At 45.8% G+C, this 23,085-nt stretch overlaps 1 protein-coding gene and 1 pseudogene across 2 annotated transcripts in view; one reads left to right on the plus strand and one right to left on the minus strand.

Annotated features, from left to right (window-relative positions):
- Positions 1–2,572: 2,572 nt before the first annotated feature.
- The window catches only part of POLE4 (DNA polymerase epsilon 4, accessory subunit), an 80,827-nt gene continuing 60,314 nt past the window's right edge, over positions 2,573–23,085 (plus strand). The window contains exons 1-4 of one of the 2 annotated variants that reach the window (XM_075563056.1): positions 2,579–2,825; positions 3,293–3,377; positions 5,667–5,708; positions 10,540–10,832. In XM_075563056.1, coding sequence (XP_075419171.1) covers positions 2,610–2,825; positions 3,293–3,377; positions 5,667–5,708; positions 10,540–10,553 — 357 coding nt within the window. In that variant the 5' untranslated portion in view covers positions 2,579–2,609 and the 3' untranslated portion in view covers positions 10,554–10,832. Of the gene's footprint in view, positions 2,826–3,292; positions 3,378–5,666; positions 5,709–10,539; positions 10,833–23,085 lie in introns of those variants that run through there. The other variant, XM_075563055.1, reaches the window with a different exon arrangement.
- On the minus strand, positions 4,011–4,890 carry LOC142461545 (proteasome subunit beta type-6 pseudogene; annotated as a pseudogene).

The following is a 23,085-nucleotide window of genomic DNA, read 5'->3' on the forward strand; positions in this document are numbered from 1 at the left end:
AAGAACGTGGCATTAGTGTTAGAGGAAGGCTCATTCATACCTGTGCTAAGCAGATGACAAAATTTAACTTGCTGAAAACTGAGAAGACTTGACGCACTCACTGATAAAGATCATAGAGTCATCTGTATATATTATAACTTCATATAAGTAAAACAAAAATCCTCACAGCTGGACCAACAAACCACATCAAGATTGAAGTTGTCAAGTACTTTTTATTTTGCTGGATCCACCATCAACGCTCATTGAAGCAGCAAATGACATATTGGATTGGGCAAATCTACTGCACAAGACCTCTTTAAGGCCACAGACATCACTTTGAGGACTTATGTGCATCTGGCCCAAGCCATGGTGTTTTCAATCGCCTCATACGCATGTGAAAGTTAGACATTGAATAAGGAAGACAGAAGAATTGATGCATTTGAATTGTGGCATGGTGACGAATATGGCAAGTAACGTGGACTGCCAAAAGGACAAGCAAATGTCTTAGCAGTAAGTCCAGAGTGCTCCTTACAGGCAAGGATAGTGTTACTATGTCTGGTATACTTTGGACATGTCTTTTGGAGAGACCCGTTCCTGGAGAAGGACATGATGTTTACTAGAGGGGCAAAGTAAATGAGGAAGGCCCTCAATGAGATGGATTGATACAGTCGCTGCAGCAATGGGCTCAAGCACAGGAACAATTGTGAGGATGGCACAGGACTCCGCAGTGCTTTGTTCTGTTGGGCATAGGGTGGCTATAGGTTGTGACTAACTTAATGACACCTAACAACAATACATAGTAAAGCTAGTGAAAAGAGGACGGATGGGTCTAGCTCAAGTGATAAAACATTCAAGTAAAAAACAAACAAGACATTCATGTAATGAGGAGAAAAAAGCATCACACATACACACCACCACCACCGCCGCCGCCCCTCACTGCCATCCAGTGTATTCCACCTCATAGTTTTTTGAATGCTCTTCAGTAAAATTGTGCTTGCATGTAATATCAACGATATCAATCTATAGTTTGGGCATTCTGCTGGGTCGCTTTTCTTTGGAATGAGCACAAATATGGATCACTTTCAGTCAGTTGGCCAAGTAGTTGTCTTTCAAATTTCCTGGCATAGATGAGTGAGTGCTTCCAGTGCTTCATTAGCTTGTTGGAACATTTCAATCGCTATTCCATCCATTTGTGGAGCCGTAGTTCTGGCTAATGCTTTCAGTGCAGCTTGAACTTCTCCAGCACCAGTGGTTCTTGCTCAGATGCTACCTCCTGAAATGGTGCCGTGTCAACTAACTAGTTCTTGGTACCATGACTGTGTATTCTTTCCATCTTCTCTTGATGCTACTTGCATCATTTATTATTTTACCTATAGAATCTTTCAAGGTTGCCATGCAAAGTTTGAATTTTATCCTCCGTTCTTTCAGTTTAAGACATGCTGAGCATGTTCTTCCCTTTTGGTTTTTAATCTCTAGGTCTTTAAACATTTCATTATAATAGTTGGCTTTGTCTTCTTGAGCTGTTCTTGGAAATTTTCTACTCAACTCTGACTTATCCTTTCTTCCATTTGCTTTAGCTACTCTACGATGAAGGGCAAGTGTCAGAGTCTCTTCTTGGCATTGTCCTTACTTCAAGCTTTCCAACTCCAGGGCTTTCTCTTGTGGCTTCCTCCGTCTGCAGGGAACTTCCATTTCTGCTTTCCAAGAGTAAATACTTGTTCTTCTCTAAAGCTGGTGTGGACTGTGCCTCCTAAGAATGCTTCTCCGGTGGGGCAGTGCCCTGGGCCCCGCGAGAAACATCAGGCCTCAGTCTGGCACTTAAGGGCTCTCTGCATTGACAGAGACCCTCCTTTCGCAGCGGATAAAGTTTCTCCCTACCTGGGCGCTCCCACCACACGAGCTTGTCCCTGTCACTATTTTCATAGCCTACAAAATCCTGCAGGTGTAGGGGTTGCTGTTGGTGGGGTGCAGGAGAAATTGGAGGATTTACTCTTGTCAAGATTATCTCAGAAGCCCACAGGGGTAGTTCTAACTTTGTCTTACAGAGTCGGAACGATGTGATGACAGTGAGTTTTGGTTGGGAGCCCTCATGTCGCTGTCACATAAGCGTTAGTTACTTGCAAGGTTAATGGTTCAAACTCACCAGCTGCTCTGCAAGGGCAAGTTGAGACTATTTGACCCCATAAAGATTCGCAGCCTCAGAAAGGGTCTCCATGATAATGGTGTTCTAGCTTAGGAGTGACCAGGAGCCCTTGTGACATAGCGGGTAGGTGTGTGGCTGCTGACACACGGTCGGTGGTACACGCCCACCGACGAGGAGAAAGTTGAGGATGTCTGTGTCGGTAACCCTAAGGGAATGCTGCTCTGCGGTTCAGTCAGGAGTGCCGGGTGGGTGGAAGAGGCGGTAATTGGAGTCACTGGGGTGCCGCAACCGGGGGAACCAGTCTCGGCGAAGGGCCGCCGAGACAAAGGCGGCAAGGAGCGCGCCGCTTGTCCCGCCGTTTCCGCAGGCGGCGGTCCCGGGCTGCCCCCCGGCCGCAGGGGCGTGGCCACGAGCCCGCGCGGGAAAGGGGCGGGCGCCGCATGCGCGCGCTCAGGCAGCGGCCGCGCGCAGCACGCTCGAGTTTGGGATGGCGGCGGCGGCGGCGGCGACGGGGAGTGGGGTGTCCCAAGAGGAGGAGGGGCCTAGTGGTGAGGCAGTGGCCCCGCAGCCTCAAGCCCCGACGACTGGGCCTGCGATGCGTCTCTCGAGGCTTCCTCTGGCGCGAGTGAAGGCCCTGGTGAAGGCGGACCCCGACGTGACGCTCGCCGCACAGGACGCCATCTTCATCCTGGCACGAGCCGCGGTGCGGCGGGAGCGCGGGCCCACCCCGCTGGCGGGAGCGGGAGGGAGAGGGAGAGCGCGCGCGCTTGCGAGCCGGCGCTGCTGGGGGCGGGGCTTCGGGCACGTCCGAGGGGGTGGAGCTATGGGGCGGGGCTTAGAGGCGATGGGGGCGGAGGGTGTGGGCGGGGTTTGCTGGTGGACTCAGCTGAGGCGCTCTAGACGGAAAGGGCTCCACGCTCGCTGTAGTTCTATTGGTTTGTTTGCTCTTCGGGCTCCTCAAGGGCACCTGGGCAGTGATTTTAATTTGTGTCTGAAGTGGCTAACAATTGATAGGCGTCCCAAGTGGATGAGTGCGTGATTGACAAGTAAAAGGAGGGGATTTGTCATTCTGGGCTGAAACTCAAGACAGCCTTGAACTTCAGGGGGGGAAGAAACCTTGCCTACCAAGAACTGTTAGGTCCCATTGATAAACTCCTGTTTGCTCCGCAGGAATTGTTCGTGGAGACCATTGCGAAAGATGCGTATTGCTGCGCTCAACAAGGAAAGAGGAAAACCCTCCAGAGGAGAGATTTGGGTAGAGTGTCCTTGTGCTGTTTGGAGGGAAACAGAGGAGGGCTGGGCCCGGCTTCTCTTTCCCCATTTGAGAAGCTCTCAATGTGCTGGGAGGGGTGCCCTAGGGTCTACAAGGCATCACTGTGAAAGGAGGGCTGTCAAACGGCCTAGAAGCAATCCCTGATAGGAAGGGAGGGGCTCCACCGTGATTAGAAAGTATCCCTATGCTGGGCGTGGGGTGGGTCTTTTGAGTTGTTTTTCCATTGACCTGGCACGGTGTCTGAAAGCCCTAACTTCAGAGTCTCAGCTTTGAGTGGCTGGAGGTGTGGTGGAGCAGAGTATGTAGGGAGGGGAGGAGAGACCCCTCTTTATTGTAGCAGGCTTGACAGTTCTTGGGACTATGGGTTGGGTTGGATTACTGAGCCCTTTGTCTCTTTGGTAATGAATTGAACATGCGTGAGTTCCCATATATGAAATGAGGAGACTAAGCAAGGATTGCCACTAAGGTTCCAGTTCATACATGCATGGGCTTATTCCCAACATCTCTGTGATCAGTGGATGGCTACAGGCTCGTTCTCCCCCCTCCCCACTTTGTCAAACTGTATTAAATTTTATATCAGTATGAGAGGTCTTTTATATTCTATAATTCCAGCCATCATCTGGCTGGTAATGTGGCAGTAGTCAATGTGGGGATCTGGTCTCTCAAAAGAACCTTCCACTCTACCCCTGGTCATGCAATAGCTGCCAGGCGACCCACCCCTCCACTGGAGCCATCTGCTCCACGGCCAGGGTTAGGGCCTTGGCAGTAAAGTGCAGGCACGCTTTCCTGGTCATGCCCTCCCTGTATGTGGCATCAATGTAGATATAGGAGCTCCAGAGCCTCCAGTGCCAAAGGTCTGCCTCGCCATCATATACCCCCATGGGCACTGAGTACACCTGCCCTCCTCCTTGGGGGTCCCAGCCCAAAATGCCATCTCCTGCCATCTGGTGCATCAGTAACAGCTCTGTAAAGAGGCTGGCTGCTCTGTGCACTAGCGGAGACTCATTTAGCTCAATGCTGTGGAAGCGAAGCTGGTATGTGACAGGATCAGCTACAGCCTGGGTATCAGCAGCTGAGCCCAAGTGGCAGCAGAATATTCGGTCATGGAGCCATCTGTTCCACGGCCAGAGTGAGAGTTGGGGTCAGATTGGCGATGTGGGACCTGCTGGTGGTTCTGGAGTCACCCCCAGAATCACGTGCCCGTCACATCGCACAGAGAGGCTAGTTCTCAATCTTGTTATGTCTCTTTTCTTCTCAGTGTCTTTAAAGGTACCTCCAATAAAAGGCCCAGTCAGAGTAGTGGCGTCTGAGGGGATCTCCTGGGCCACTGAAATGAAGGCAGACAGAAGACTCAGAAGGTTATAGTGACTGTTTGGGGGGTAGTCATGTCAGATTTTCTCAAAGGACGCAGTATGATCACAGGGACTTAGTAGGAAGTTTTCAGAAATTGAAAACTACCGGAGAGGGAAAGGCTAGCAGCATTGTGTTGGACCATTTTTCCATCACGACAGTGAAGCTGCTCATTTTTGGGGGTAGTAGGAGCGGTCCTAGGAGAATCCCATGGGGAAACCTTATCCCATCCACCCTACACCTCTGAGTCCCCGAAGGATGCCCAAACTGTCACTTTGCCATGATGTAAATGGAAGAGTACAGAGTTCTTTGGGGGAAGGGTTGCCAGGTGCTCTGCATCCTCAGAAATGTTCTTATGCTTGAGCCCATTGTAGCCACTGTGTCAGTCTTTCTTGCTGAGGGTCATAGAGAGCTGGAAATACTGCCGTTGGAAGTACATCCACCAAGCTGGAAGACATGTTTGAGAAGTCATGTTTTGTTTGGTAGCGGTTGCTGTGGTTTTGTAGCAGTGCTTTTGATTTACTCGGGCTTGCTCACTTGGTTTGCTGTGTTGCTAAGCGCTCAAGGCTTTCACCGGGGTTCCCTCAATGTAGGTTTGAATCGGAATTGTAGGCCTTAGAATTTTTCTTCTTCACCGAACCATATGTGATGCGGCTTTTCTTAACTCTTGTGACTTGGGATACATCGACTATATATTGTGTATGCATTCATCAGTTGATAGGTATGGTGCAGTGATTTATAGCTCCTTTGTAAGAATTTGTGGCCGAATAGAAATAAACCCCAATTACAGGCTCAAGATAGTAATCTGGAAATGTTACAATGCCATTCTTACTAATAAGACTTCACCATGTGGTTTGTACTATTTGGGGCTAATGTTCAAATGATCCGAATTAGTTAACTGGCCTTCACTTTGTGTTTCAGATAATGCAATAGAAGCTGTGGATGAATTTGCTTTTCTGAAAGGTGAGTTCACCATCAGTGGGTAACCACTTCTGCCTGTGTCTTCCTTGCTAATGCTTTCAGTTTAAATCCTTAGGAAATGAATGCTGGGTTTTTCCTTGCTTTGTTGGGATATTTATTTCCACTGCCTGGTAGATAGATAACACAAACTTGCTAAATCAAGGGAGAGTCTGTGTTTGGTCCCTTGTGACATTAGAACTTCCTGAAAATTATAAGCCATAATGAAATGGAAGCGAATGTAAAGACCCTGGTGGAGCTGGATGAATTCAGAAGTCTGATTCGTACCTTGGTTTCTATCTCAAGATAGAAGCCTTTTTCTTCATCCTAATATTAAAGATCAGAAACGATTCTTGTTCCTTTTCCAGTACATAAAGTGATTATTTTGCAGCAGTGAGATTTCTGCTTTTTTGTATCTATTATGTTAAGAATTTGGAATAACTTCTGTGAACTAACTAAATCTTATCACTGAAATGGCAAATATTTGAGCTACCTTCTCTCAGAACTATTTCTGCCACTTTTCGCTGCTCATGTTCTGGTTGCATGGCTTTGTGAAAGCCCCCAGTTCATTCTCACCTCCACCCCCCACCCCGCCCCCACCCCAAGGTGTTATCATCCTTTCTTTCGTGCCTCATTACCCTCAGAAGCCCTTTCTTGACTTGTTTCACTCTTTAGATCTTTGTTCTATACCTCAGTATCAACCTTGGTCCCTTAGCCTTTTGATTAATTATTTCAAATGTCTTTTAGTTCATTAATTGACTTCCTGTACGCTTTTTATTCACAAATGTTGGAAGCTTCTTTCCTGTTCAGTTCTAATTACTACTCTTTTGTGGAGATGAGAGATGGGATCAGATTTGTATTGTAAAGAGCTGACACTAGTGCCCTTTGGATAACAGTACGTTGGCAGGGGTGGGGGTGCAGGGGTGGGGTGCAGGGGTGGGGTACAGGGGTGGGGGTGCCACGAATAGAAATGGAGAAATCTTAAGTGGTTTTCTCTCCATAGTCAGCCCCACTCCCCCATGGCTCTCTTCACATCCAAGGCTAACCTACCTCAGATCTTCTTTCTGCTCCCCATTACCATGCTAGCCTCCAAGGAGTTTTCTCTTGCATAGTGTGGGAGTGTGGGCAATAGTTGTTAAAATGCCACCTAGCATTTGCTTTCTATTGTTCTCTAATTATTTGTGTATATTTGATTAGATTCCTTATACCGACCCTATCCTCTGCCATGGTGTAATGCCTCCCTGGGATTTCTGTTGCCATTAGATACAGTTAGCTCAGACTCACTGGTGACCCACGAGCAGTGGAAGGAAACCTTGCGAGGTCCTTCACCATTTTTGGTAGGCGCAAGTTCATTGTTCACACCCCTGGGAATCAGAAGACTAGGGGCCTCCTCATAAATAGCTTTATCAGACAATATTTGGTTATACTCCAGAGGGCTTTCAGTAGTTAATTTTCAGAAGTAGATCGGCAGGTCTTCTTAGTTTGTCTTAGTCTGGAAGCTCTGCTAAAACCTGTCCAGATGGGCCTTGGACTTGAAGAGAGCCAAGGGGATGAAAGATTTCGTTGTCTGTTGTTTCTTCGAATGCCGTGTCATAGTCATTTCCCCCATATGTCAAGGTTCTGATTTATGCATGAGTCATGATATTTGGAACATTACTTATTGCATAGTCTGAGGCCTATGTAATAAATCCTTTCTCCAAAGAAGGTTTCTCTTTGTTGTCACTAGGCACCAGGGGATTGAGCCGTGTTGGGCCTCCTTAGTCCAACTCTAAGGCTTGAGGATTCCTGGTACTCCGTGGTGCAGGCGAGAGTGTCTGCCTTCCCCTGAGGGACTCTAGCTTGAAGGAAGGAGGACTGTCAGACCTCCTCCACATGGCCAGACCCTGGCGTTCGACTCTTGGTGCCTGAGCCATCCAAAGTCATGTCTGCTTTCTCAGCTGCATCTTTCAGGTTGCCAAATGCCTTCAGGGCTAAACAGCATTGCAGGCTGAGTTTACTCTGTCCTGCCTGCTCTAACTTTTAGATTTGCCCTTTAAAATTTTTTAAAATTAATTAGTTAATTTTGGATTTGCCTTTTCTTACTGGCTTTTCAATGCTTAGAAAAAATATTTATGTTGAACTTTATTAGTGAGTTTCAGCATACACTTGCCATTTTTAATCCATTTATTGAAAAAATAGAGGTATGTTTTGCTTTTCTTACATTAAAGGTTTTTATTGCTGTTTTTATTTTTAACAAACTTTGGTCTCTTTTTACTAGGTAGGTTTTCTTCAAATGCTTGGCGATATGTGAATTTTCATTGTATTTAAGCATGAGGGACTAAGAAGGCTGTTTGGAACCTCTCTCTCTCTGTGTGTGTGTGTGTGTGTAAGGTTGTTACAGCCTGTCAGCGCTATGTTAGGGTGAACAGAGATGGCATTAGATGTTGATGTTATCCTGGGCAATCCCAGACTAGTCCAGGTTCTCCACAAGGCCATTCAGTTCTTTAGAGAAGCCTCTGATGTTTGTCCGTGTCAAGTTCAAGTACCTGTCTTTTGGATGTGCTGCATGCAGGGAAGATTCAGCGGTGGGGAAAGAATGGAGTCAACTCTTTTGCATACAGACCTTCAAGTATGAACCGCTTTTAGCCTAGCCTCATGTCTCCCCTTGCTCCCTGCCATTCTGGTGTTTGCCTCTGGACTTCCCTTGGTACGCAGCAGGTGGGCTGCTTCTACTTGCAACCCATTTTGGGTTCAGCGTAGACTGATTTTTGCTCTGCTGAATTTTTTTAAAAACAGCCCAATCAGATTTTTATTCAGATTTTTGTTGAGCTCAGGAGTCTTAATTGTAGGTTTATATTTTTAAAACTCAATTTTCCTTTTGAATGGACTCTTGGAGTAGGGTGTGTACACTTGTGGACTCATTTCCCAATTTTGGACTGGAACTTTCCAAAAACGATTTTTAATTCCTTGCTTGGAAAATGTACGTACTTCATTTTTCTTGTACTACTCACCTCATGTATACCACATCCTTATGCAACAGTGCATGTGTTCTATGGTTTTGCATAACATACAAACCGCCCGTGTGGTTCTCATAAGCATGCTTTACCAGTATATTTCGGGTGTTGCTGACATCAGTTTCCGGTTTTCTTCATTTTTCCAGTGAATTTAGCATTCAGTCTTCATCTTTGTGTCTGTTGATATGCAGGCTTGGTTGCTAGCAGCAGCCCTCTCAGCCAAGCCTGGGTTTCTAAGCAGCCCTCCCCCTGGCAGGAGCCCTCCCCCTCTCTGCAGACTGCCTCCTCCAGTGCAGGAGAAATCACTTTTTTCCATCCTGACCTGAAACAGCTTTTGTCAGGGTGCTGGCTCTGGCCCCAAAGGTCTGTGGTTCTTTGCACCCAGGCCACGAGGTCACCCACTTGGGCAAGGTCAGTACCATAGCTGTGCATATTATATCTTGACCTGAGATAGTTGGCAGCTGTGATCAGACTGTTGGAACCTCCTGCTGACACAGAATGGCGAGTATGAGATCCTCGTGTACAGAGGGATTGAGCAGGGTCTGATTGGCTGCCTAGGGGCCTTGTGGGGCTGAGGCAGTGTGTACCTATGCCTGCCCTGCCCTGTCACTGCAATTACATGTGGGGCCAGCCTTGAGGGACCTGGTTGCTCACTTGCAATGGCCTCTGTACACCATGGGGCCAGCTTGTGCTTGGACTGTGGCAGCCCTGTGTGCCCATCTCCAGCTCAATGTACCTGGGTACAGAGCAGATACAGTGCTCTCAGGCCTGGCCAGAGCAGATGCTCAGTGTCAGGGATTATGTTCTGATTATGTGTACCCCACCTCATGACCAGGACTCATACCTTTACTATACAAATAGCATCCAAAGTGATGGTATTGGACTCAAGGACACCATGTACATAAACTCAGACCACCACAATAAAGCAAATATATATTTGTAATGGTATCCCAGTCCATATAAAACTTAGATTACACTGCAGTAAAAGGAGCCCTGCTAATATAATGGTTGTGCTAACCGCCAAGTCAGCAATTTGAAACCACCAGCTCCATGCTGGAGAAAGTACACGCTCGGAAACCCACAGGGGCAGTTCTGTTCTGTATTACAGGCTTGCAGTGAGTCGGAACCAACGCCGGGGTGGCGAGTCAGTAGGCAGTATGCAGTTGAATTCTAAAAATGTTTTAATATTGTGAGAATTACCAAATGCAGCACAATAGGAAGTGAGCGCACGGGGAAAGCTTGGAGTCTGCAATGCACAGTGAGGCATAGTGCCGTGAAGTGAGGTATGCCTGTGTGTGGGGTCCCGCCCCTTTTCAGGGGAGAAAAAATTACCGAGCGCCCCCCTTACAATTAAAAACATTTGTACTGTAGCCCCAAATCCAGAAAAATATGTAAGCATCTGCTTTGTACCTCCCTGGATCATTGTGATGCCCGATGGCCTGGGGTCACCCACTGTGGGAAACCCTGCTGTGTTGGATGACGGTGACCGGGCCTGCAGTTCCCTTCTGGAAATGTCACAAGCGTGTAGGTGGATGCATGCACATGGGATGTCAGAGCTTTCTAATAGAATCGCATCATTTTCACCAGCAAAGCCCGTGAGTGCTCCTTAGCACAGTGACTTAGTGCCTTCCTGTCTCTAATTCTTACTCTCAGAACCTGTATGGTAGTCTGTCCATCCTCCCATGATGGTGCAATTTCTCCCCAGGAGTCTTCTGAACGGGTATTCCTCAAAACTATTTGTTGGCTTCTGAGAAGGGCTGCAGCTTCCATTTGAACTTGGCTCAGTTTGTTACACAGTCCCAAAGGTGCCTTGCTTTTTATACATCACTCGTTGTATTTTCTAGGTACTTTGGATTGATTGTGGAGCTTGCAATGTGAGCCTTTCCCTGCATCCTTCAGCCAGCCCCACCCTGAAGGCCCCAGCTCTGAAGAACACTGTCTTTGGAATGTTTTTCTCTTCTACCTTCATTCATGCTGGGATAGCCAGAGATCTCTACAAAGTCTTCCATTCCATGAGTCTGTTTTCCACTCAGGGCTGGATACAGCTGCTGCTGGCCAGGGCAGCGTTTGAGAGTGTGTTTTGCATATATTGCTCAATGAATGAAGCGGACTCAAATAAAGTTTCTGCTCAACTTCAGTGCACTTGGTTTCCTACGTTGCCTTTTCCTGGGGAAGCACCATGTCCAGACTTCCGTCTGCCGGGCCATCCCCGGCAGCCATTCGAAACCTCAGGCTTGTCTTGCTCTTCATTTTCTCAGCAAGTCACCAGAATATGGCTCTCGAACGTAAAACATGCCACACCTGGCTTTGAAGCTTCACATAAACATGGCGTTAGATTTTAAAACTGAAATTCTGTTTTCTGAAGGTGGGGTGGGAAACAGGAAGGAGGCTGGCATTTGGACCATAGCAGCGAAGGAGCAGGAGCCCAAGTGTCCTAGCAGGGTTAGCTTTGGTAGCCGTGGTCAGCGTGTCCAACCATAGGGAGAGAGGCGAGCACTCTGCTCCTAAGGACTTACAGCCTCGGAGACCCTAAGGGATAATTTTCTACCTTACGGGGCCCCTGAAAGACAGAATCAGCTTGATAGCAGTGGTGCTTTTTTTTTTTTCAATTTTGATTTTTCATGACATAGCCTTGAAGAAGTCTGGAACAGTTGGTCCTAAGTATTTTAAAAGTATTTTTTATCTTACTCCCAGATAAAATCACATGGATCTCCCTAGAAAAATGATTAGATGCTCGGTCCTAACATTAAAAAAAAAAACTCCCAGATATTTTAGATGTATAGAAAAATTGTAAAGATAGTACAGGGAATTTCAGCATACCCCTCAGCTAGTGTCCCCATTGTCATCATCTTATATTGCCGTGGTGCAGTTGTCGAAACTAAGTAACAGTCGTATGTTCGGTTAATAGGAACTACTAACGGCATGTTTCTGTTCCAAGACTGTTCACACCCCTGTACAGCATTGCATTGAATTTCCCTGTCTCCCTGGACTTTCCTCATTTGTGGGAGCTTCTCAGTCAGGTCTTTCCTCATTTTTCATGGCCTGGACACCCATGAGGGAGCACTGGTCAGGTATCCTATTAAACATCCCCAATCTGGCTTTGGTCTCTTTGAATGTAGACATGTTTTGTTTGTGATTTCATGGGTTACATGGACCCTTGAAGCCCTTGGCCCTACTATTATCAATGCACATGGTAATATAAAATACAACCCATTGATAGATCACCATACTAATGTAAGATTGCCACAATTTCTTAAATGATAAACACATTGGTCATATTTAATTCAATAAAAGTATTTAGATTTTTTACTTCTGTATATGTATTAGATCTTTGTGTAAGATGTATACGGTGGGCAGACTTTGAACCCCCACGACTTGTCGCTTGTTGATGTTATGTTTATAAATATGTTGCAATATGTGTCAAAGGGGATGTTGTGGGTATAATTAAGGTTCCTAATCAATCATAAAATACACATTTCTGGGTTACCGATAATGTGTGCTTAAAACAATGCTTTTTCCTGGCCTGGCTGAGGAGAGACTTGGATGTCAGATAATGCCAGGAACTAGAAGTATGGAAACTCAAACTGTTGGAGCTAACTTTAAAGATCAAGGTACCTACCTTTAGATGCTGAGCATGAGCACCACCATCTAGCCAGTGAGGAAGTGACTTCAGTCCTATAGCGTCATGGATCTGAATGTTGCCAGTGACCTGTATGAGCTTGGGAGCGGATTCTCCCTTAGTGTTTCCATAGAAGGGCCCAGGTCAGCTGACACCTTCACTTGGTCTTTGAGATCCTGAGCAAAGAATCCAACCACACTGTGCCAGACTTCTGACCTGAAAAATGGTAGCATTACGAAGGAGCTGCTAAGTTTGCCGTCACTCCTTAGGACCGCCCAGGAAGCTGCTAGAATGTATTTTCTTTTTTTTTTTTTTTAGTTTAATTTTTTTACAAGTTTAATGTTTCAGAGATTAATTCAGAGTTCATCCAATCATGGTAGCCTTCAAGATGAAATTTGGCTATTATGTTGCTTCTTTTCTTTCTTTTTTAAAATCTTTTTATTGGGGTTCATAAGGCTCTTATCACAATCTGTACATACATCAATTGAGCAAAGCCCCCTTATACATTCGTTGCACTCGTCACTCTCATAATTCACCTTCCACTTGGGTTCCTGGAATCAGCTCGGTTTCCCTTTTCCCCCCCCCATCCCCCTCCCTCCCCGATCCCACCCCTGGTCCCTTGATAGTTTATAAGTAATTATTATATCTTATCTTACACTCCCCGGCGTCTCCCCTCACCCGCCTCCCCATTGCCCATCTCCCAGAGAGGAGTTTACACATAGATCTCCGAGATCGGTTCTCCCTTTCTACACGCCCTTCCCTCCTGGTGTCGCCACTCCCACCGCTGGTGTTGAGGGGTTCGTCTGTCCTAGATTCCCTGTGCCTCCAGATCCCCACTGCACCGCTGTACATCCTCTGGTATAACCAGGTCCGCAAGGCAAGGTAGAATTGGGGTCATGATTGGGAGGGGAGGAAGCGTTCAGGAACTAGAGGAAGGTTTTGAGTTTCATTGTTGCTACACTGAACCCTGAGTGGCCCATCTCCTCCTCACTACCCCTCTGGAAGGGGTGTCCAGCTGTCTACAGGTGGACTTTGGGTCCCCATCATGCACTCCCCCTCTTTCACGGTGATGTGATTCTCACCACCACCCCACCTTTGTTGTTGGAAACCTGGTCTCCTCTGTCCTTCATGGTCACCTATGTTGGTGTGCTGCTTCCGTGTGGGCTTGGTTGCTTCTGGGCTAGATGGCCGCTTGTTTGCTTTCAAGCCTTTAAGTCCCCAGACGCTATATCTCTCATTAGCTGGGCACCATCAGCCTTCTTCACTACACTTGCTTATGCACACTTTCGTCTTCAGCAATTATGTGAGGAAGGTGATCACACAATGATTGTTTTTGTTCCTTTGTATCTGCTACATGGTCCATTCAACACCTTGTATTCGCTTAGGCCGTGTGCTTCTTTGTGGGCTTTGTTGCTTCTGAGCTAGATGGCCACTTATTTGCCTTCAAGCCTTTAAGACCCCAGATGCTATATCTTTTTGATAGCCGGGCACCATCAGCTTTCTTCACCACATTTGCTTACACACATGTCTGTCTTCAGTGATCATGTCGGGAAGATGGGTATCCTGCAATGGCTGTTTAGCAGGGCGAGGTGCTATTGTATTGGGGGTTTATGCATGAGGTGGCTAGAATGTATTTTCAATGGAAAGTTAAGGAGGAGGAAAACATTGCTTTAGTGGAAAGCACTGAAGACAAGGCTCTGAAGACTTCAGGTTTCATCCCACCACCTCATCTCCATTGACTCTGTTACCCGCTTACCTTCTCAGAGTTTTCTCTTTTACCAGTTGAGTGAATTTTACTACATAATTACTAAAATTTCTTATGTGATTTTTAAAAAAATAAACTGCTTTATTTTTAGATTATAGCTCTGGGAGGGTTCTTTTGTTTTTCCTTTTTTATCATGTCAGTTTTTCACTGAATGGTGTTTTTTTAACAGTTCTATTGGCATATAATACATATATCATCTGTGTTTGAATAAATGTATATATATATGCTATCACAAGGTATAGAATAATTTCATCACCACAGAACTCTTCTTGCTCTGTCCCTTGTCATCCTCTCTCATCATCCACAGGCTTTTTGGAAGCCATTGAATTTTTTTTAATGTTGTTCCCTATAGTTTTTCTTTAAATGGAATGGGTTCTTTAGTTGGCACGGTGCATTTGCATTTCAACCGTGTTGGGTTCATGTATCTGTAGTTCGTTCCTTTTTATTGCTGTGTAAGTGGTAGTTCATTTTCTGAGCAAATAATCCGAGAACGTGGATTATATGGAGAAGAGTGTGATATTAGGATAGGAGGAAGACTTTTGAACACGTTGCAAAATGCAGATGACAAACTTGCTGAAAACGAGGAGGACTTGAAATACTTGCTGATAAAGTTCAAGGTTTGCAGCCTTCAATATGGATTGCAACTCACTGTAAAGGAAATGAGAATCCTCACAATTGGACCAATAGGTAGCAACGTGATAATTGGAGAAAAGATTGAATTTGTCAAGGATTTTTTCTTGCTTGAACTTACAACCAATGATTATGGAAGCAGCAATCTAGAGATCGAAAGATGAGTTGCATTGAGTAAATCTGCTGCACAAGACCTCTTGAAAGTGTTGAAAAGTGAGGTTTCTCTGAAGACTTAAGTTGCGCATGGACCCCAAGGCATGATATTTTCAATTGCTTCATATGTATGTTGAATGTTGAACATTGAATAAGGAAGTCCAAAGAATTGATGCATTTGAACTATGGGGCTTGCAATGAATATTGAAAGCACCATCAACTGCCAACAACAAATCTGTCTTGGAAGAAGTGTAACCAGAATGCTCTTTAGCAGCAAGGATGCTGATACCGCGTCTAACGCACTGTGGCTATGTTGTCAGGAGAGACTGCTCCTGGAGCAGGACATCATGTTTGGAAACATGGAAGGGCAGTGAAGAAGAGGAAGGCCCTTGACAGGATGTACAGCTGCTGCACGGATGGGCTCAGACATCAGGATGATTGTGAGACTGGCACAGGCTAAGAAGTGTTTTGTTTTGTGCATAAGGTCACTTTGAGTTGGAACTGGCTCCACATCACCTACCAATAACACCTCATTGAAATATAGGTAGGATGATTTTTGCGTAATATAGGTGATGGATTTTTTAAAATATCTTTTTTTTTGTTCTTTTCTACAGTGTATATTTTGACATGCAAGTACCTCTGATGTGAGGGTGAACCAGAATTAGAAGGAGATTGTGAAATAGAAAATTTCTCTTGAATACTTTGGGTTACAGAATAATATAGCTGAGACTTGATAGTGTATATGCAAAATGGGGTGTTATTCATCTTTAAAGGGAAATGAAGTCTTGGGAAGTGCTGTGGCATGGATGGACATTGAAAGCATTGTGCTAAGTGAAATAAGACCTACACAAAAGGACAAATGCTATTTGATTCAGCTTATATAAGACGTCTAGAATACGCATCAAGACCAAAGTAGACTTGTGGTTACAGTGAGTGGAAGGAGGGAAGAACAGGGAGTAGCTTAATGACTATTGAGTTTTTATTTGGGGTAATGAATAATTTTAGAAGTAGGAAGAGGTAAGTCCCAGAGGCAGATATTGATAGAGTCCATCCACACACTAAGAAAGGTGGCTACAGCCTTAGCCAGAAACAACACCACAATCCCACTGGTGAAGTTGACCCCTGAGCTTATCCTTTGCAGGCACAATTAAAAACTATAATCATATTCAATTCTATTTCTTCTCAATAAACCTTCCTCAAGCAATAATCCAGCTTTCCATATAACTCACAGAGAGGTTTCGATGTGAGAAATTGGACATTTTACATTGAGTTCCACAGTGACTTTGTGAATCAATAATGCATGTCCCCTTATAATTTGTCAGCCCATGTTGGGTAGGAAGAACTTTGGTGGCATAGTTGTTATGCTTTGGGCTGTAACTGCAAGGTCAGTAGTTTGAAACCACCAGCTGCTTTGCAAGAGAAAGACAGGACTTTCTACTCCCCTAAAGAATTACAGTCTCTGAAACTCACAGGAGCAGTTCTGCCCTGTTCTATAGGGTCACTATGAGTTGGCATCAACTTGATGGCAGTGAGGTGTTATTTTGTTTGTTAATGTGGGTTTGGTTGCTTTATTACAGAGACGAGGATTTGGTGACTATAGGTACTTGGAACATTTCAGTCCTTGGAAATGTTACTCCACATTTTAGATCACTGACCTCTCAAGCAAGGAATGTGCCAAGGATCTGTGCTTAACATGAGTACAGTCAGAAAATACCCATTCAGAGACAGAAGGCGTTTAGAATCAGGAGACGTGCATCTGCACATGCAGTGGGGCTGGGGCATCACTGACCAGATCTTCTGCAAAGTACAAATGCCCAGTGCCGAGGCAAAGGGCAACCAGGGGGCCAGAAAAGTAGCCCCAGCTCCCAAAGGTTATTGTGCTAAAGTGCCTGTCAATGACACTTCACTTTTCTGTATCAGAGGATAGGCTAAATGGCTCTGACAAATACACCCCAGAACACAGGGATTTAAATAAAGCAGATCTTTATTCTCCTCCATATACCAACTCAACAGATGTAGGCAGAGCAGTTCCATGGGGTTATTCTGGAGTCCAGGCTTCCATCTTATTGTAGATCATGTTGCCATCCATGATGAATGTATCCTGTGGATGGATACATTACTTTGATTCACATCCTGTTGATTCAAAGCCAGTCACCTAGTCATGACTAGTCACAAGGACAGCTACGAACATTCTCTGACGCGGTAGCCATCTGCCCAGCTACAGTTCTATTGGTGTGGTCAAGTGCTGAGCCAGTTTTGGTCTACACCTAGCAGTCTCAGACACAACACATCACCTTTGCAACTCTTAGCGATATGACGATGGCGCGCGGCTCTCACACTGCACACCACAATCCTACCTTCACAGGAAGTTGGAAGGAACAATGCTGCACTAGTAGATGGCAATACCATGAGCTCGAATGAGCCTGGATCCCAGAATGACCCTAGGGCATAGAGCGGCTCAGCCTAGAATCATTGAATTAGTACATAGAGGAGAAATTAACTTCTACTTTATTTAAAGCCTTGTGTTTGGGATATTTTTGTTATAGCAACTTAACCCATGCCCTGACAGAGCACATAGCATTCCTAATCTTCCCTAATAATGATAATAACCTCTTGGGTCATGATGAGGTAACAGTAGTAAAGCCAATAGCCTGGTGCTTGGCACGTAGTCTTCAGGCAACATTTGCCATGGTTGCTGTAGCTTTTCTTACCTATGATGTGTGCCTTTAGAAACGCTGCCCGAGACGTATAGTCCCACGCGGAACATAGCCCCTGGTGCTAACAAGGGCTCCAAATAAGAAATGCGGGTGTTCAGAGAATGCACAGGAAAATGCCATGATTGGAGACACGGCTGCGCAGCAGACACCGAGCGGGAGGTAATGAGAGCTCATTACTGAGAAGCAGGGCCATTCTGATGTGCTGACAATTCAGGTTTCCTGGCCTGAGATGTAGTCAATGAGATTGCTAATGTTTCCTCCTGGAGACAGCTGGAGAGCTTTTTACTGAAGACAGTCTGTCCCCCGTGCCCGACTCTCTAACAGGGTCTACTGCAGGCTACAGAAAAAGCTACGCTTTTCAAAAGATGCCCGTGTTAGCTCGCGGTGCTTTCGTGATGAGCTGACAGGGAGCACGTCTCTAATGTGTGAGCAAAAATGAGTGATGGACCCGACTTCTGCAGGGCAGTGACGGCTTCAGAAACGACCTGTCCTCATCCCAGGGTGTCACAGCAGGGTCTCACAATGTGGAGATGCACAGGTGGCCCTTTCAATGGCATGAAATGCAGATCATGAATTCACTGGAGACTTCCAGTGCTTTTTAAACAATGATGTCATTTCAGAAAGAAAAAAACACACTAAAATGCATTTCAGAGCATCGTACAATTATATTTCCGGCTGGTTTTTATGGAGCTGTGGGTTAAGAGGTTGGCCTGCTAATCACACAAGGTTGGTGGTTCAAACCATCCAGATGCTCCGTAAGAGCAAGAAGAGGCTGTCTGCTCCCATGAGGATTTTCAGTCTTGGAAACCCTGTCTAGAATTGCCGTGCCTCAGAATTGACCCGACAGCCATGTTTTCTCTCTACTGCCCAAGGAAATTCTTAGCTTCAGTGTTTTAAAATATGAGTAGTCACCAGGTGAATATTGGATGAGCATTTGGGGGGTAATTTGTAGATTCCTCCTCTTGGCACCGTAGCTAGAGGGCAAACGCTAACACAAGAATTTTCTCCTCATGTCTCGCCTCACTGCAAGGGATAGGAATTACAGCATTTTCATGAAGCAGTTGGGAAAAGTGGGGGGAAAGGTCTATAACTCAGAGTAAGAAAAAATGCTGGACATTATAAAATTGTGAGGGGAAAATTTCTCAGAGAGGTCATAACTGTGGGAAAACCTCAAGGCCAGACTTGAGAGAGAGCCTGGGATCTGAGAGCAGACACTGGGCTAGGGCCTCCCAGAACAGGGAAGTGGCCTTGGGCGGAGGGAGAGGAGGATGAAGTCACCAGCAGAGGGCAGCGCATCAACGTGGGTGCTAAGGAGCACTGAGCTGTGGTTCCGATGGGGACACGCACAAAACTCTCATTCAAGGAGCCTTGGTGGCGCAGTGGTTAGATGCTCAGCTGCAAACCAAATGACGGATGGTTCGCCAGCTACTCTGAGGGAGAGAGTACAGCAGAGAGCTGTGGAGAGTCACGGGCTTGGGATCCGTGGGGGCGGTTCTACTCAGTCCTTGAGGGTCTCTATGAATCCACAGAAACACATTTCATGATACCCGGGCTTAGTGCTCATCAGAGAGTGCCTGGCGTCACAATGGCTAACGTGCTGGGATGCTAACTGAAAGATTGGGAGGTCTAGTGTACTCGGAACTCCATCCCTGGTGGCGTAGTGGGTTGCACACTGGGCTGCTAACCTCAAGGTCAGCAGTTCATAAGCGAGAAAGGTGAGCTGTTCTACTCCCGCAAAGAGTTACGGTCTGGGAAACACACCAAGGCAGTTCTACTCTGTCCTACAGTTACTCTGAATTAGAATCACTCTAGGGCAGTAAGTTTTTAGTCTAATTGGAGGCCCTCGGAAGAAAAGCCTGAATATTTACTTCTGAAAAACCAGCCATTGAAAACCCAAGAGAAAAAAATCTTTCCATAGTGAAAGAAGGGGGAAGTGCAGAGTGGAGACCCAAAGCCCATTTGTCGGCCTCTGGAGATCCCCTCAAAGAGGGGTCTAGGGGAGGAGATGGGTCAGTCAGCGTGCGATGTAGCACCGATGAAGAATACAGCTTTCCTCCAGTTCCTAAATGCTTCCTGCCCCCAACTATCATGATCTGAATTCTACCTTGCAAGTCTGGATAGAGCAGAGGTTGTACACTGGTGCATATGGGAACTGGAGGCACAGGGAATCCAGGGTGGATGATACCTTCAGGACCAGGGGTGTGAGGGGTGACACTGGAGGGTAGAGGGAGAGTGGGTTGGAAAGAGGGAACCGATTACAAGGATTCACATGTGTCCTCCTCCCTGGGGGACGGACAACAGAAAAGGGGGTGAAGGGAGACGTCAGACAGGGTAAGATATGACAAAATAATAACAAATTATCAAGGGCTCATGAGGGATGGGGGGAGCGGGGAGGGAGGGGGAAAAAAGAGGACCTGATGCCAAGGGCTTAAGTAGAGAGCAAATGCTTTGAAAATGATGAGGGCAAAGAATGTACAGATGTGCTTTACACAATTAATGTATGTATGGATTGTGATAAGAGTTGTATGAACCCCTAATACAATGTTTAAAAAAAAAAAGAAAGAAAAAAGAAAACCCAAGAGACAGAGCTCTGTGACACACATGGAGAAGACGTGAGTTGGAATTGGCTTGATGGTTGCTTGTTAAACTGGTGGATGCATGTTCGTGCAGCCCAAGGTCTCGCTAGACGTCCACTCGCCCACTAGACGTGCCTGCTGCTCCGGAGAGGGCTGGTTCTGCCCTGAAGTTTAGTGGTTACAGGTTTACATAGCTGCTGGGTTAGGATGATCGTATAGTTTGTCTTGGGAGAAAGTGTATGTCGAAGTTGGCATACACGAAGAGGGCCCAAAGTCCGAGGCTGATGGATGGGCGCTCTTCCTTTAGGGGAAGCTGAGAAAATGTTTGCCAGAATTGTGTGGGATGAAAGGGAATCTTGTGCCTGTGAGACACCGAGACTGAGAATGCCATTTCAGAACAGATGGCTCCTGCAGGAGAAAAGCCGTTAACCGCTGACTCGAAGGGGCAGATCTGATCGGCTCAGTGTGCTTAAACACCTTCGGTTACAGTCTATCGGCCTCTAGGAAAAAGTCCAAAGTTCTGTTTGTTTGTTTTTTGTGAGTTCTCTTAATTAATATCATTTAATATATACACATATTATTGTTAATTGGGAATTAATACATATGTCATATCATTCCATAGTTCAATCATTCCATAGTTCAATCATATACATATGTCATATCATTCCAGAGTTCAATCAGGTCAAGTAGAATTGTACAATTGCTACTGCAATCAGTTTCTAAGCATTCTTATTCTTTCTGGACTCCTCAACATCATCTCCCTTTTACCCTCGCACCCCCCCCCCCCCACACACACACTGTATCCCCTGACTCCTGAAACCCTTATTCTACTTGCTGCCCTTGTCCCTCTAGGTTCATCAGTTCGGAGTTTCAGATCAGAAACACAGGACAACATATAACACGACCTCAAGAGGGTGACCTCCGAGGACGACATAACACCTCTGGGAGACACACTAATGTGACTTCTCCGTGTCTCTGCGATGGAGCCTCCTGGCCCTAGACTTCCTGGAGGACCACCGTCTCCGTGGCTGGTCAGGTGCTCCCTCTCTGCAAGGATTCCTTCCTTTCCTGCTCACTTGCCCTCCCAGCACGCCTGGCTCACCTGCTCTCATTTTTAAGGTCAGATCAGGAGGCTGCCCTCACCCTGTGCTCAGTGGTGGGATCGGTTTGCATCGGTTCAGCAGAACCCATCCTAATTTTTTTGGAGTTTGGCAAACCAGTTGGTAAAACGGCACTTATAAAGAGGGTTCCCTAGAAGGTGGGCAGCCTTGCCCTCTGCCCAGTGGGGAAATCACAATTTTACACGCCTTATTCATGTGTATCGTTCCAGGCACAACACACTCACTGCCATCGTGCCAATGCTCATTCGTAAGGACCCGCCTATGTGTTTCTGTAACTGCTTAGGGGAGTAGAAATCCCAGTCCTTGTCCCCTGGGGCGGCGGGTGGTTTCGAACTGCTGACCGTGCGGATCTCAGTCACCACTGCAGCCCCAGGGCCCCTTCGTCTGAACAGTAGTGCATTCGGAGGGTCCACAGTAATGTTCATTCTGTTCATAGGGATGAAAATCTAGACGTAACCATGCTTGTAATGTTCACCTATTCATGTCATAAACTCGTGTGTTTTTGATAAAATACTACATTTCTATCCTTTGCATTTTACTTCAGTAAACAATCATATAATTTAAAGAGAAAAGGGGTAAAACAACCTTTTTGTTTTGTTCTAGCTCTGCGGTATGTCCCAAATTCCCACAAGATAGGATGAATGAATTATACAAATGCTCAAAGTGTTCAAAGAGGTAAAAATGTTGTCAGAAAAATTGCTGTATGAGGAGGTACCAAAATATCCCCCGAATTGCTCTGGGTGGAGCAGAGCTTTTGTAGTACGCGTTTTTGCCACTAGGGGAGCATGAAACCACTCGCTCTGGGGGAGTACACTCAGTAGCGTTGCCTGATCACCGTTCTCTCTGGTCACAGTGAATTATTTCGTAAACGCAGTTTCGCTCAAACTTTGTTTTTTTGTGTGTGTGATGGCTGATTTAAGAGAATTTTGTTTCCTGCTTGGGAAAAATGCCAAAGAAACTGTTGTTGAACACAGCTTACAAGGACATTGCTATGGGAAAAACTCAGGTATACTAGTGGTTTTCTCATTTCAAAAAAGGTGAAATGTCAATTGATGACAAACCTCTTTCTGGACGTCCGTCAACTTCCCAAATCGAGGAAAATGCTGACTCATAGTGCATTTACAGTTTGTTCCACCAGGTCAGACTGTGTTGTTCAGGCTTTCTATTTAGAGGGTCTCAGTAGATTGTGGAATAGTTTGCGACCAAAAACGGCTGATATGTGGCACATGGGGGACTGGTTTTGCCACCATGACAATACACGTGCTCATGCAGCCATCTCAGTGTGCCAGTTTTTGGGAAAACAAAAACCCAAACCCAGCATGCTTCTTTTGCCCCCCACACCTTACTCACCTGGTCTAGCTCTGTGCAACTTCTTTTTGCTTCTGAGAATGAAGAGGGGCATGGAAGGAAGTGATTGGATGATGTAGAAGAGGGGAAGAAAAAAAATGAGGGAGGTTCTGTCAGTCATCCAAACAGATGAGTTTGAAAAATGTTTCCAAGAATGGAATCACAGATTTGACAAATATATTAAGTGTGATGGGGAGTACTTCTAAGGTGAGAAGGTTGTTTTGTAAAAAAAAATTTAAATACATAGCTTTGAAAAAAATCCATTTTGCGGGGGATACCCCCTCACAAGTTAAGGAAAAGTGGAAAGGGTTATTACAAAGATGAACACAATATGTTCAGAGCAGAGAAGTCACCGGTTTCTAATATATCAAATGCAATGAATGTTGTCTAATTGACCTATTTCTAAAGGAATGGGATCCTACCCCTGTGAAAAGATGCGTAAGGAGAAATCACACAGACAAT

The sequence above is a fragment of the Tenrec ecaudatus genome, chromosome 11 (assembly GCF_050624435.1).
Source record: "Tenrec ecaudatus isolate mTenEca1 chromosome 11, mTenEca1.hap1, whole genome shotgun sequence".
NCBI lineage: Eukaryota > Metazoa > Chordata > Mammalia > Afrosoricida > Tenrecidae > Tenrec > Tenrec ecaudatus.